Consider the following 15,416-nt stretch of genomic DNA (forward strand, 5'->3'; position numbering starts at 1 on the left):
TCCCATATGCCCAAACCTCCCTTCCCCCCTGTAGTTTCAATGCCATATCTTCCTGTCTCTGCCAACTGACTTTGTGTTTACAGGCTGCAGTCAGCATGTGTACAGAAAATCACAAGCTGCTGCAGCCAATCGCAGAGCTCAGCGTTGAAGTGTAGAGGTTTGCAATTGGCTATAGCGCTTTGTCATGTCCCATTCGTAAACTGTCATTGCAGCCTGTAAACAGACCAAGTGCCAACTACAGAGGTGCAGGGCTGGAAATGTAGGGATCCAGGAGGGTGTAGGATAATTTATTATGTTTGGACATGGTAAATACTAATTTAACCTTTTTCCATCCCATGACATACATGTACGTCATAAGATGTAAACGGGTAGCACAAAATACTATACATGAGCGGCCTATAAAAGGTATGGCCTCAGGAGCCGAGACCACGCCATTCACAGAGGGAGCCAACTATAACCAACAACTGGGGTCCCACTGCTACTGCGAGGATCGAAGAGATAATACACTGCAGTACAGAGGTACTGCTGTGTGTTATCTGAACTAACATAAGATTGAAAGTTCAAGCCACGTACAGAAAACATTGGGGGGGGGGGGGGGGGGGAAATAACCCCACCTTTTTCGCAAAATTGCCATAACCATCTATTCAGTAGCTTGGAACTAGGCATAAGCATATTTTAGGCCCATACCATTTAACTATGTATGGCCTTTCCTAAGAACTGGCCATATGACTTTAGGGTAAGTCCAGACATGTAACACATATTTGCTGCAAATTCATAGTGTAAATTATCTACTGCCTCTAGACCTCGCATCGTTGCTTTGTGGTGGATTTTCTTCAAGAACGCTCATTTCCATGCAGACTTTATATTATGCACCCAAATTTACAAACAGACCAATTGTATTTTCCCAGTGTTAAATGTACAGATACCAATGGAACATGCGTATTAATGCACCCACAGTCATTCTGCGTCACCTGTGCTCGCTGCAGCAAAGGCTGCTTTGGACAACTTTATATCATTTCTTATCCAGTAGTTTTAAAGCATTTTGCAATGGGTTGCCTGAACATTCGTAACTCAGTGCAGAGACACTCAGCTGTCCTGTGGCACGTTCTCTGTGATCAATGTCTCTGTTGCCTTTGTTCCAGTGACTGCAGCCTTTTCATTCGGAGATTGCAGCCTCTGAGCTGGTGCTTTAGCTACAGTTCTGGGGCAGTGTTTAGTGCCTCCCTCTGTCCAGTCAATGCGTATGGACATCTTTTTCACGGCCCTTCGGGACGTGCCGCATTTACTGTTTATAACTGCATTGAAGTTACAGCCACGGCCACAAGCCCTTGTCACATAGGCTGGAAAAGAAGACAAAAACGATTAGAAATGGATACTTGTCAGATAATTTCTGAAGTGATGCATTTTGTGAGATCGGAGGGGACATACAACTTTCTTACAGTTTCAGTTTGATTTTAGAAACTTAGAATAGTAACAGCGGGAAGGTTATTTCACACATGAGTATGAATGCTAGAACTTCCAACGGCGCCAATGCATAAACCTGGAGGGCGAGTGCAAATGCGTTTCTTGGAATCAACAAGCACAAAAGGGCAACACTGTCAAGCGGATAGCTTCCTTGCTTTCATTTGATGGGAAGGGTGTAGATGAGGTTTAGGGAAGGGTATGGCCCGGGGAAGCCGCCACCCATGGGTTTGGCCCGGGGAAGCCGCCACCCATGGGTTTGGCCCGGGGAAGCCGCCACCCATGGGTTTGGCCCGGGGAAGCCGCCACCCATGGGTTTGGCCCGGGGAAGCCGCCACCCATGGGTTTGGCCCGGGGAAGCCGCCACCCATGGGTTTGGCCCGGGGAAGCCGCCACCCATGGGTTTGGCACCCCCACTGAGGAGAGTGAATGGAGCTGCAGTTGTGCATGCGTGGTGCCACTCCATCCTCACTAGGCCTGCTGGAGATAGCGGAGTACAAGTATTTACGTCAGCCTCACTGAAATGAATGGAGCAGCGCTGTGTATGTGCAACGGCCTCTCTATTTAATCCTCATGTCGCTGTGAACGGGTGCTGAGAGCTCACACTGACAAGAAGAGGGAGACACAGGATCCCCATTCTCAGATCAGTGGGGTCTCAACGGTGAGACCCCCATCAGACTTATCACCTCTCCTCTGTATAGGGGATACAATTCTGTGTTGGTACAACGCCTTTAAGTGTGTATGGCTGCATCAGTGTAACGAATGTTCACCATTCGCTCATGGTTCATCCAGTGGTTGACTAGCAGCCTACTTCTGTGTATGGCCATCTTCGGGGTGCATTCGTACGTGGTGGAAAAATCCATCATCAACAAATGCACATAGCGGGCTTTTCCTCCACATGTGAACACCCTACATGGCAAATGACTGAAAGTTTTACCATTTTCAATACAAAAATCAACTGCAAGACCTGGAGGGCTTTAAGATGCCAATTGCCTTTGTGTAGATATGTGCCATAGGCTGGGGAGCACTGGCTCATGGGGAATAGGGGAGGGCAGAACTTTATTTTGCTCTTTCCACTCTCTAAATATGTAAATTACTGAAAAAACATTGAACTTTTCTCTCCATTTCCCCTCCCCAGCAGAGCGATGAAGTGGACCCTCACCTTTGATGGCAGTTACTACTGTATCAGGCAGCCGTAGGGGTTTCTCCATAGTGGTATTATTATGCGCAATCCGCTGTCCTGTGGCTGAAGATCGTGCCAGGGTCTCCCTAGAGAAGAAGTAATCCAGCAGTCGCCGGGTCATTAGTTTGGGTTTATCTGGCGGGATAAGAGATAGGTCCTCCAGCTGCTGGTAAGTGATGTACACCCCAGATGCTGGCACCAACTCCAGTTTAGGACGTCCATTACTCTAAACATAGAGAAGACACAACTTAAAATTAGCACATTTTGCTTACATGAATTATGGTGTAAAATATCTCTCAGTAGCTCTAAATTTTGGGTTTGTGGCCAGAAAACTATTTAAAAATTCCTATTATGCAATAAATCCTGTGATTTTTCCTTATTCTTGTTTGCATAAAATCAGTAAGCCTAATTAAAATCAACATTAACATTTATTTACACTCAAACATCAGTAGGTAACAAAGCTTTTTTTGTGCCCAAGTATGTAATGCCAGTTTTAAGTTGCCTGGGTCACGTGTAACTGGTAAAGCACTTTTACTGATCTAGAACTATGGTTTTGTACCAATTGAGCTGGTATTTTGGCCCTATCTGTGTGCATCACAACCAAATGTGGCAGATTGTAAACAAACATTTCATTGCACATAGCGTGTGCATCTGTTTGTCTTTGCAAATCTAGAGCTGCCTGGAAATCTGAAGTATGCTTTCTGTTTGCAGGAGACAATCGGACAAAAGGTATCCGCATGGGTTTTCCAATGGCCTCATGAGATTCTAAGTATGTATTTGCAGTCTCTCAAGGCCTTATGGTCCTTTTAGACAGGACGAGCTGTCAGGCAAACGATGCCCAACACTTGAACTAGTGATACTCGCTATTATGCTGTTACACAGGAGCTAGTATCCTTGGTATCGCTTACAACACTGCCAAAATGGAGGTGGAGCGGGCCAGGAGACGCTACCTGGGAGCAGGAGCCGGCAGACAGTTCTCCACTGGTCAGGCTATCTGACAGATAGGCTGACAGCGGAGAATCGCGGCAAATCGCAGCATGCTGCGATTTGCCGTCCGCGCGCAGAGAACTGCAATGATTCTCTGCTCGTGGACAGGGGTGGGGGGGAAGCACTCTCCATAGCAACGCTATGGAGAACTTTCACTGCGTTCCCCGCGGCCGGATTATCACCGCGGGGAACATAATGAAAACCCGCCCGTAGACAGGAACCCTTTGGCTGATTTAGACACAACAATTTTTGCTCAAAAATCACTGAAAGCCGTCTTTTGAGAGATCATCGTTGTGTCTAACTGCACTGACATTGGGCCGTTTTCATTAAGGAATCGCTGTTCTTTCAACGTGCTGAAGACAGGTGGGGTATGAAGAACACAGCTGTCCAGCTGTGTTCTTCATACTCCGCTCGGAGAGCTCGGCTGTATAACAGCCAGGTGCTCTGAGCAGAGAACAGCTGGGTGGAGAAGACAAGCGGGGGATGCTTGTCTTCTGCATCCCCTGCTCGGAGCGCAAGGTGATCGCTTAACATTTGAGCATTCACCTTGCGCTGTAAAAGCACACAACGAAAAGATTTTTTTGAGCGATAAATGTTGTGTCTAAACCAGGCTTTACTGTGAATGGAGGCGGGTAGGGGGAGAACGCTCCCAGTAACTCTCCACTGCCATGCTGGCAGCACTGTGAGTGTTGAAGACAATATTTTCTCCTGTGTAACAGCACAAGAGGAGCAAGCATTACTGGAACGGACGAGCGTCAGGCATCATTTGCTTGACAGCTCATCCCGTCCAAAACGGCCATTAGGAGAACCAGTGTGGATACTTTGTCCAAATGTCTCCTGAAAACACCAGAAAGTATACTTCAGATTTCCAGGCAGCTCCAGGCTTGCAAAAACAAACATATGCATGCGCAATGACATGCTTGTTTGCAGTCTGACATAATTGGGTCTGATGCACACAGTGATGAGCTGCACAGATATAGGGTCAGCTGAAATACCTGCTCAACTAGTACAAAATCAAAGTTACGACTCAATAAAAACACGCTACCAGTTACATTTGACCTAGGCAACACAAAACTAGCAACATTTTTTTTTTGTTACACAGTGTAATTTGCTGTGTGGAGGTCACTGATCTACATAAAAAGATACATACCTCTATAGGTGAAGCCCACGCAGGAGTCCCATCTGGCAATGTTTCTTGTAGTGGTTCCTCCCATAACACACAAGATTCAGGTATTGTGTTCTCTACACCATCATCCATCTTCATCCAATACTGGAAGCCACTTGTCACCCCGGAGACCCGCAGCATGGCATCTGGAGGAGCGCTGGTCACGTCATTTGGTGCATTAGGATGCCCAGGCTCCGGCGTGGGTGGTGGAATAGGGGATGCTAGGTTTTCTGCTGAGGGGAGCTTGCTTTCACTTGACGGGAGGGGTGTAGATGAGGTTTGGGGAAGGGAGGCCTATGGAAGGAAAAAAAATTGAGTGAATTATACATTTACATAAATGGAAAGACAACTACGCCTAGAGTAAACAACTACCTGCGATTCTGAATTTGTCTCCAGAAATCCAGCCAGGTTCTTCAAGAAGGAGATGTTGCCGTCAGTGACCACTGAGAAGGAAAAGCAGTATTCAAAACAATTGCCAACTTTTTTTTTTTACAAACCAACTCCAGAAGTGGATCCTAAATGTATAGAGGAAAGACTTCTCTTTTGTGGATCCAATAGAAGCAGTGGTTTGTGCTCCGGAGTCATGATATGGCCATTTTTTAAGCATCTACAGCGACACGGACACGCCGCCTCTGCCCAAAGTGAACTGAAATCTTAGGAGCTGCAAATTTAAATGTACTCTAACCCAAAGGGGTCCAGTTATTGTGGCCATAACACCGATGCTGTGTAAAGCCTAGGGGGGTGGCTCTGCACCAATAGACTATCATCCGAATGACACAGGGTGACGGGCGTTAAATTGCCCACTATTTGTTTCGTATCAGCTCACATGAAATAATGAAGAAAAAAAACAAAAACAAAAAAAAACGCTGGTTGATCAAAAGTCGTCTGGTGTAAACTCAGAGTCATTTGTACTTAACCGACTTGCAAATGAACTTACATGGAGATGACTATATGTCGACAAACGACTAATGAACAATTAGCGCTGTGTGTAAAAGCAAACAACTGCTATTTGTACGCTTCGACTGAATGATAGCTGCTCAATGTAAAGAGACCTTAAAAGGGGAATTCCGGTGACATCAAGTTATCCCCCATCTGCAGGATAGGGTAAAACTAGCTGATTGGTGAGGGTCCCAGCGATCAGACCCCCACCAATCACCAGAACGGAGGTCCCACATCCCTCTGCGAGACTGGCATAAAGAATAGAGCAGCAACATGTATGCTCAGCCACTGCTCCATTTATTTCAATGGGAACGTCGAAAATAGCCGAGTTCAAACGCTCAGCAATCTCCAGCACTTGCATCGAAATGAATGCAGTGGTAACCAAGCATTGGACATGGAATTTGAAGTTACGCAGTCTTTTGGTCAACCACTTGTATACAGAATAAGTCTACCAGCTCAGTGAGGTCTGTAAGAACTCTGAAATGGGTTACCCAATCAAAATAATTTATAAACTATCCAAAAGGATAGGTAATAAATGAGTAATTGCTGGGGGTCCGATTGCTGGGTCCCCGACGGATCACAAGAATGGCATACCTCCAACCAGTTAGGTGAATGGAGTGATAGTGCGCATTTGTGACCATCACTAGATTCACTAGCCAAGAAGAGCCCCATATAAGTGAACGGAGCAGTGGTCATGCGCACAGCTATTCCATTCACCTTGTGGACTCAGGATATGCCCTTCTGGCAATCCCCGCGGTTCCAGCAGTCAGAGCCCCAGCGATCAATCATTTATCATCTATCCTGTGGTGTGGATTTTGGTGCAGATCCGTAGCTGATTTTTACTCCTTCAGGGCTCAGTCAGACGAGGGGCGATCTGCGCAGAAAAATATCCGCACCTGCCAAAGAAAGAACATACGGGTGGCAATGGACATGGTCATGCGGATTTTCACCCACATGCGGGGCGGACGTTCTTTCGCGCAGATCGCCGCTCGTCTGACTGAGCCCTGAATCTGAATTCAAATTATGCTGCAGAACTGCATCAAAATCTGCAAGAAATGGTGCGGATTTGCTGCTGATTTTTCAGCTACAGAAGAACTGCAGCAAACTAAGCTACAGGAGGTTTCAGAGATGGCTTTTTTTTTGAGGAGGGGAGGGGGGAGCACAGCTTTCCATGCATATTTTTGAACCAAAGTCAGAAATGGATTGGGAAATATAAAAGGATTCCTACTTCTCCTTGATGGATCCACTTCTGGTGTTGAAAGCTATGGCTTTAAAATCTAAAACCCCCAGTGGGTGAAACTGCCCTAAAAGTGTTTTTATTTGCTCCTTGTGGAAGTTCTCATACATGGATTTACAAACACCTCTCACCCACAGACTGACCATCTGGTCCCACAAGTCGGTCCCCTTCCTTTATTGCACAGAGTCCCCTACGAGACAAAGCATCATTCTGCTCCTCCAATGTCTGGACATGCCTTCTTAATTCTTGATTTTCTTTCTCCAGTTCCTGGATTTTCCATTCTTGTACTTTAGCGGCTTCATCCCGAGAAGCCAAGATTTGATGCAGTTCTGCAATCTGTGCCTCCAGTTCCCGAACTAACTCAGAATAAAGTGCAGTTACCCGGCTTCCAGGCCGTGCAGTCCGGTATGGTTCTCCAGGACCTTGGAGACAACTTGTATCTCTATCAGGTCTTCTTTCATGGTCATTAGTACTTTGAACATCTTGTGAAGTGTTGGTTTGGGGCTTATGGATTGTGGGCGAGCACAGAGGTCCATTCAAGGTTCTTTGACGTTTCCTGGAAGAGAACTCCTCTTCAGCTTTGTGTGAAATTGATGAAGACAAACAGGACAATCTGGAACATGAAAGAAAAAAGATGCTACTTGAAATGGTCAGTGGTAAAAGGAAACAGGGAAGACAAAAGACACGTTGGCTGGACACATCAAGGAGGATATGGGAATCGACATCAGGCAATTGGAAGCAGCCGTAGAGAATGGCGAAGCATGGAGAGGACTGGTCTACAGAGTATCCAAGAGTTGGATACAACTGAACGGACAGAATTGGAACGTAGGAAAAATTGTAGATGGTGATGAGGAGAAAGAAAATTGATTAAATAGTTTTTCTTCTCCAGTGTATTCACAAAGGAAATGTCAGGTGAAATGCAGCATTATAAAGTAAACTCTCCACTAAACGTCATCAGTTTAACCCAGAAAGAACTGCAGAGCCACCTTAAAAAGATTAAAATGGACAAATTGCCCGGTCCTGATGGCATTCACCCCCGGGTTCTAAGGGAATTAAGTGGTTGTTTCTTACATTTAAGGACTCAATAGTGACCGGGTCTGTTCCACTGGTATGGCACATAGCAAATGTGGTGCCCATATTTAAAGAGGGGTCGAAAAGTGAACCTGGAAACTAAGGGCCGGTAAGTATTACTTCCAACAGAGATGCTACTCTGGAGTACCTCAAGGAAAATGACTGTATAACTCCGTATCAGCATGGGTTTATGAGGGGTCGCTCCTGTCAAACCAACCTGATCTGCTTCTACGAGGAGGTAAGTCCTAGACTGGACCGGGGAGAGTCACTGGATCTTGTGTATCTGGACTTTTCCAAAGCGTTTGATACTGTGCCGGATAAAAGGTTGGTGTATAAAATAAGAATGCTTGGTCTGGGTGACAATGCGTGTAAGTGGGTAAGTAAAGCCCCATTTACAGGTAATGATTATTGCTCAAAATTCATTCAAACGATGGCATATGAGTGATAATTGTGTGTAAATGCTACCATTGTTCACACTTAGGTTGAGGGATGATTTTAAGTTGAGCTTAAAATCCATCCTTCAGCTGGAGAGTAGATAACACAGACTGCACTCTGTTCTGCACAGGAGCAGCTGATTGCATTGTATTCAGCTGACAGCCCATGGAAGAACAAAGGAGCTGATTGCAGAGCTCATGCCACCTGCTGTGTTCTGTAAGCAACTCCTGGAAGTTCATTTACATGCAAAGGAAGTTAACAAAGTACTAATGGCCATTAGTATCCATTAGCACTTTATGCAAAATGATTGCTAGAACTGTCAATCTTTCAATCGTTTGAAGGATTATCACTGGCTCAGTGATAGAAATCAGAGGGTGGTTAATAATACTACATATTCAGAGTCACCGTTACTGTTGGGGTACCACAGGGGGCAGTATTGGAGGGGCCACCATTACTTGTGAGGTAGCACAGGGGTCAGTTTTGGGCCCTATTCTTTTTAATATATTTATTAATGACCTGATAGAAGGATTGTGCAGTAAAACAGCAACATTTGCTGTTTTATAAAGTAATTATATAAAGTAATTAACAGGAGTTGACAGTACATGGATAAGTTTGGGGGCTCGGGCAGAAAAATAACCCTGATAAATGTCAAGTTCTGCACATTAGCAGGGAAATACATGTCATCATTACACACTAAATGGGAAACCACTGGGTAACACCGACATGGAAAAGGAGGTGGGGATTTTAGTTAACTGTAAGCTTAACTGGAGCAACCAGTGTCAGGCAGCTGCTGCCAAGGCAAATAGTATCATGGGGTGCATCAAAAGAGGTCTAGGGGCGCATGACGAGAACATTGTTCTTCCTCTTTACAAGTCACTGGTCAGACCACATATAGAGTATTGTGGACAGTTTTGGGCACAGATACTCAAGAAGAATATATCAGTGCTTGAACGGGTACAAAGGGCAACCCGCTCAAGCAACTAAAGTAATTGACAGAATGGATGGACTACAATACCCAGAGAGGTTATCAAAAGTGGGATTATTTAGTTTAGAAAAAAAAGATGCCTGAGGGGCAACCTAATAACTATGTATAAATATATCAGGGGACAATACAGAGATCTCTCCCATCATCTATTTACACCCAGGACTGTGACTGTAACAAGTGGGTGTCCTCTACATCTAGAGGAAAGAAGGTTTCTGCACCGACATAGAAGGGGGTTCCTTACTGTAAGAGCAGCGAGACTATGGAATTCTCTTCCTGAGGATGAACTCACCTTTCTTGAGTATTACAATATAACATGTTATATCACCGATTACTCCAGAAAGGTCAGTGATCCGGGGATTATTCCAAATTGGAGTCCAGAAGTAATTTTTTCCCCTTAAAATAAGGAAAATTGGCTTCTACATCATTGATGTATTCTTCCTTCCTCTGGATCAACATTGGGGGGTGGGGGGAGTAATAGGCTGAACTGGACGGGCATGTGTCTATTTTCAGCTGGGTTACTAACTCTCTTACCTGGGTGTCTGGACGCCATCTTGCACGCTGTGTGTGGGCGCATTGTTGAGGGTGTTGTCGGACTCTTCTTGGCCATGTTCAGGATCTGCACAGCGGTTCATCTGTCTGTCTGGAGCGGTCTGCACAGGGATGCGCTCTAGTTGCCTAAAGGATTATACAAGCGGACAATAAATGAAGGCAGTGATCATCTGGAGAACACGGGCTTAGAAGGGGATGTTTGCTAATGACCAATATAGGGAAAAACCATCCGTACGAGTAATCAAACAACAGCTTAAAGGGGTTATCTGTGGACATGCTGCTCTTCAAAAACAATTGTTCATCCTGCGGCAGTCAAGTAGCAGAGCACTTACTTCCCTCCCCGATCCCCTGCCGTATCGCTAGGAAGGGAGCGATGACGACCCCACACAAGGTCACGTGAGCGCCGTGGCCATTCACTGGCTGAACATTGCCGGTGATTGGCTGCAGCGGTCACATGCCCCTTTTGTTGGGGGTGTTATCACCTGCTCACTGCACCCAGAAGTGAAGACCAGTGAGGACCGGGAGGTGGCGAAGCGGCAGGGGATCGGGGAAGGGGAGTACTCTATTACTTTACTACCACAGGCTGAACAACTGTTTGAACCAAAGCATGTCCCCAGATAACCCCTTTAACCCTTTCCAATCCACTGTCTGACGTCTTCCTACATTCTGATTCAAGCCTGTGCAGCTCTGATCTCGGAAGACGTCCGGCAGGGTATTCTTATTGTATATTGTCGGGGGGCCTCTCCGGCATGTCCCACACCGCAGTACTGGCTCTAACCAGCAGATGGCACCATTGTATATTGGCAGAAAAAGAAAGTCTTCTAGGAAACCCTGAATCCAAAATTGGATTGCAAGGGGTTAAAAGGTTGTGGACAACTTTGAATTGAATTTTTTTAATATTCATTTGTGCCCTAAATGGAAAATTAAACAACTTTCTAAGCCGTCTTCATTACCAGTTTCCTACCATTTTGCTGTGATGCCTTTGTAACTCCCTCACCTAGCCGGCTGCCTTGTTGAATCTGATGGAGAATTGTCCCTGGATGCATCTGCTCTCTCTTACTACCCCCCCCCCCCCCCCCTCTTCACTCAGTATTAAAGGAGTTGTTGACATCATGTTTTTTATTTAGTTTTGCCCCCCCCGCCCAAAACTATTTTTTTAGCAAAAAAAAACTCACTGCGGCGATAGAACGCCGTTTCGCCACTCCGATGCCACAGCCTCACCGGGTCTTTTAGCCAGTCACAAGGGTTCTAATGTAGTCTGATTAGGGAGAGCCACTGATGACGTCCAATGCTGAGGCCTCATATTGGTTGCAGTGATCACAAGTAAATAACTACATGACCACTGCAGGCAAAGTAAACAGACCGACCAGGGGAGCGTAACGGTGGCTCGGGGAGCAGAGCATGGCAGATGACAGCTGAGTATTCCCCCTCTGCCACCATAGTAATTATTAGTTGGAATAACCCTTTAAGGCCCTAGACAGACTGGACAAGAGTCAAACAGTCCCGCAGACCTTGGTGGTACGCCATAACTTCAGTCTGTAGGGCGCCTCCCAACCTTTCCCCAACAGATAACAAACACTGGAGGAACGAAGGATGGAACAGACTGAATCCAAACCCCAATCCTTTTTTTCCCGTGGAGATAAGCGTTCACCGCTGCTCTGGCTGCAGCTTTCTCCAACAAGTGTAGCAGAGCGTCCACGGCGGACTCAGGGTGAAGTAGAGCGGATACATGAGAGCGGGTGAAAGCAGCAGCATCCGGGACACACAGACCCCACAGCCAGCATAGAGGACCTGCAGGGACACGTCCTCAGGGGTGAAGCGGAGCGGATACGTGAGAGTGGGTGACAGCAGCAGCATCCGGGGCACACAGACCCCACAGCCAGCATGGAGGACCTGCAGGGACACATCCTCAGGGGTGCAGCGGAGCAGATATATGAAAGTGAGTGACAGTAGCAGCATCTGGGACACACAGATCCCACAGCCAGCATAGTGGACCTGCAGGGACACGTCTTCAGGGGTGAAGCGGAGCGAATACATAAAAAGCGAGTGACAACAGCAGCATCCGGGACACACAGACCCCACAGCCAGCATGGAGGACCTGCAGGGACACATCCTCAGGGGTGCAGCGGAGCGGATACATAAAAAAGCAAGTGACAACAGCAGCATCCGGGACACACAGACCCCACAGCCAGCATGGAGGACCTGCAGGGACACATCCTCAGGGGTGCAGCGGAGCGGATACATAAAAAAGCAAGTGACAGCAGCAGCATCCGGGACACACAGACCCCACAGCCAGCATAGAGGACCTGCAGGGACACGTCCTTGGTGAAGCTAAGCGGATACATGAGAGCCGGTGAAAGCAGCAGCATCTGGGACACACAGACCCCACAGCCAGCATGGAGAACCTACAGGGACACGTCCTCAGGGGTGAAGCGGAGCGGATACATGAGAGCGGGTGACAGCAGCAGCATCCGGGACACACAGACCCCACAGCCAGCATGGAGGACCTGCAGAGACACGTCCTCAGGGGTGAAGTGGAGCAAATACATGAAAGCGGGTGACAGCAGCAGCATCCGGGACACACAGCCAGCATGGAGGACCTGCAGGGACACGTCTTCAGGGGTGAAGCGGAGGGAATACATGAAAGCGAGTGACAGCAGCAGCATCCGGGACACACAGACCCCACAGCCAGCATGGAGGACCTGCAGAGACACGTCCTCGGGGGTGAAGCGGAGCAGATACATGAGAGCAGGTGACAGCAGCAGCATCCGAGACACACAGATCCCACAGCCAACATGGAGGACCTGCAGAGACACGTCCTCGGGGGTGAAGCGGAGCAGATACATGAGAGCAGGTGACAGCAGCAGCATCCGGGACACACAGACCCCACAGCCAGCATGGAGAACCTACAGGGACACGTCCTCAGGGAAAAAGTCTGAAACTAGGAGCAGCTTGTAAACTGCAGATCAGGGGGTCTAAGGCTGCTTTCACATGGGTGACAAAATGGCGCGATTTTCTCACAATGTGACAGCACTACAGATCGCATGTATGTGAAGCCGATGTTTTCCAATGTGTTCCTTCACATTAGTGATGTTTTGTAGGCTGCGACATTGCAAGAAAAAAATATATATATATTGCAGCACGCCGAATATTGACACAATTTGTGATCTTTTGTAGCCCATGTTTCCCTATGGAGCCTTCCTTTGTGTTGCATCGCATAAAAACGCAGTTTTCGTGCGGTGCGATGCAACGTTAAGGCTGGGTTCACGCAGGGCAGATTTGCAGCGGAATTTCGCTGCAGCAAATCCGTTTACGGACGCTGATCCTGGGATTAGCCGGCCATGTGGACGAGGTTTGTGAAAAATCTCGTCCACACAGGGCGGACAATCTGTCGCGGCAAAGCCAGCATTAGCCGTTGCCGCTGCGTGGATTCCCGGGACGCAGCATGTAATTTCTTTTTTGTTTTCCGTTGCGGCCTTGCTCCTCTCTATGGGAGAGACGGCCGCAATGCAGAAGCATGCGGCAAAGCCGCTCCGAAACCCGCAGCTTAGTGCCGCGGGTTTTGAAGCTGTGGTTATCCCGCGGTTTTTCGCTGCAACAGAACTGTGAGATTTCCGTGGTGAAACCATCCCGTTGGAACCCAGCATTACAGGAGGAAGTCCAACCCCCCCACCCCACTAGAATAACCCCTGGTTACATAAAACAAACCAAAAACACACAATACCTCACCTAAGAGGCGCTGACCGCTCCGCCGCACGGCTCCTCCGCAGCTCCGGCAGACTTGGCTCTCGAGCGCTCCTGCTCAGCCAACCAGAGGCAGCGCTTCCTGGAGGCGGAGTTTATGAACCACTGACCCAGAAGCAAGTGCCGGAGCTGCAGAGGAGACGTGCGGCGGAGCGGACAGCGCCTCTTAAGTGATGTATTGGGATTTTTTTTACGCAGCCAGGGCTTATTTTTGGGGTAGGGCTTATATTTCAAGCCCACCCGGAAATACTGGGAAAAGAGCGCGACTTTGTAGCGACACAAAATGTAGATATTGCCGCGAGAAAACGCAGACATATCGCACAAAAACCCGCATACAAGTGTGTGAACGAGGTCGCACTATAGGGCCTTGATCATACGGGCGACAGTGATTGTGCTGCAAGAAGAAGAAAAAAGAAAAAAAATCTGCACCAAATATGCGATTATGACAATATTCTGGCATCGCACCGGCTCGCGAGAAGAACGCAGGATTTTTTTTTTTTTTTTTTAAATCACGGAAGTCAATAGGCCGCACGATTGTTAAAAACGCAACACACGAAAATCACCAGTTCGTGCGATGCGATAAACATGGAGGCTCTGTAGCGTTTTCTCGCGTTGTTGCACAGCCAGAAAATCACGCAATTTGCTCGCCTAAGAGGAGAGAACTACAAATCCCAGCATGCCCGGGCTCCAGATTTTATGGGATATCAGTAGTCATTAGAGACATGAGTATTATAAGGGGGGAGAACTACAAGTCCCAGCATGCAACGGCTGCAGATATTATCTGCTTGCATGGGATATCTGCAATCAGTATGATCAGCGATGAGAACTACAAGTCCCAGCATGCCCAGGCTGCAGATCAAAGTAAACCCTTCCCGGCAGCAGTCGTTCTGCAGCTTCCCTGGATGTATCACTCCGCACAGCCGGACAGAGCCTGCAGCACACACCCGATCATCCGGCACACGTGCCCCGGTCTGCCCGCAGATCGCTTCCATCCGCGCACGGCTTCATTTACCTGACACCGCAGGGAAGTTCCGCGGAGCGGCCATTACTGTCGTTTCTCCAGGTCCCACGGCTTTCCTCCGTCTCCCACGTGACCGATCACATGACCGTGACGTCACGGAAGGTCCTGCAGCCCGCTGGGATCTCGTATGATTACGTGCCGCGGGCTCTTGTGGTTCGCCTGTGTGTCACCCGCCGCCCGGGCGCTGACAGTTGGAAGTGACATCATGGACCTCAGCAGCATGCGGAAGACTTACCGCAGCGACCATGAGGTAAGAGGTCATGACCCCGGGGCTGTCAGAGGGCACCGGGGAACTACAAGTCTCAGCACTGCGACCACAGCTAAAGCAAGATGTCGTGCATCCAGATACATCTTGGGGAAGATTATTGAAAACCAATGCAAATGCAAATAAGGGGTTTTGTCCATAACAATATAAATAAAGCTTTGGAGTACAAAATAAAAGTTGGACTTGATTGGTTGCCATGGGTAACGTCCTAGGAGCTGGCCTTGTGCGCTGCTGTGTAGACACTGCCAAGTTATCACTTAGGCCGGTGACACACGAGCGCATGCATATCTGCGGACGCATGAGCGCAGCGTATTTGCAAGACGAACAATGCTTTTTTTTCTTTGCACGTGCTTTGGCGTATTTTACTATACTGT

At 47.7% G+C, this 15,416-nt stretch overlaps 2 protein-coding genes across 3 annotated transcripts in view; one reads left to right on the top strand and one right to left on the bottom strand.

The window, feature by feature from the left end:
* Positions 1 to 843: 843 nt before the first annotated feature.
* LOC136587658 (uncharacterized) lies at positions 844 to 14,898 on the bottom strand. 2 transcript variants are annotated; one of them, XM_066586376.1, is made up of 7 exons: positions 14,769 to 14,898; positions 9,995 to 10,138; positions 7,116 to 7,585; positions 5,169 to 5,239; positions 4,782 to 5,090; positions 2,624 to 2,870; positions 844 to 1,340 (listed from the first exon to the last, which is right to left on the bottom strand). In XM_066586376.1, the coding sequence occupies exons 2-7, from the start codon at positions 10,093 to 10,095 to the stop codon at positions 1,087 to 1,089; spliced, it is 1,452 nt and encodes a 483-aa protein (XP_066442473.1). In that variant the 5' UTR covers positions 10,096 to 10,138; positions 14,769 to 14,898; the 3' UTR covers positions 844 to 1,086. The 2 variants fall into 2 exon arrangements, with proteins under 2 accessions (XP_066442473.1, XP_066442472.1); XM_066586375.1 differs by having other exon boundaries at positions 7,104 to 7,585.
* PNPO (pyridoxamine 5'-phosphate oxidase) overlaps positions 14,844 to 15,416 on the top strand; it is a 29,530-nt gene continuing 28,957 nt past the window's right edge. Inside the window, 2 exon segments of the mRNA XM_066586377.1 lie at positions 14,844 to 14,894; positions 14,896 to 15,027. Of these exon segments, the coding sequence (XP_066442474.1) occupies positions 14,859 to 14,894; positions 14,896 to 15,027 (168 nt within the window). The 5' untranslated portion in view covers positions 14,844 to 14,858.

This window comes from Eleutherodactylus coqui, chromosome 13, assembly GCF_035609145.1.
Source record: "Eleutherodactylus coqui strain aEleCoq1 chromosome 13, aEleCoq1.hap1, whole genome shotgun sequence".
Taxonomy (NCBI): domain Eukaryota; kingdom Metazoa; phylum Chordata; class Amphibia; order Anura; family Eleutherodactylidae; genus Eleutherodactylus; species Eleutherodactylus coqui.

Bases quoted from the DNA above. Each gene is read 5' to 3' on its own strand.
- LOC136587658 (XM_066586375.1), bottom strand. From the start codon at position 10,095: ATGAACCGCTGTGCAGATCCTGAACATGGCCAAGAAGAGTCCGACAAC. The intron at 7,586-9,994 runs GTAAGAGAGTTA...TTCATGTTCCAG, and splicing joins GATGGCGTCCAGACACCCAG to ATTGTCCTGTTTGTCTTCAT. The intron at 5,240-7,103 runs GTGAGAGGTGTT...TTTCCTTCTCAG, and splicing joins ACCAGATGGTCAGTCTGTGG to TGGTCACTGACGGCAACATC.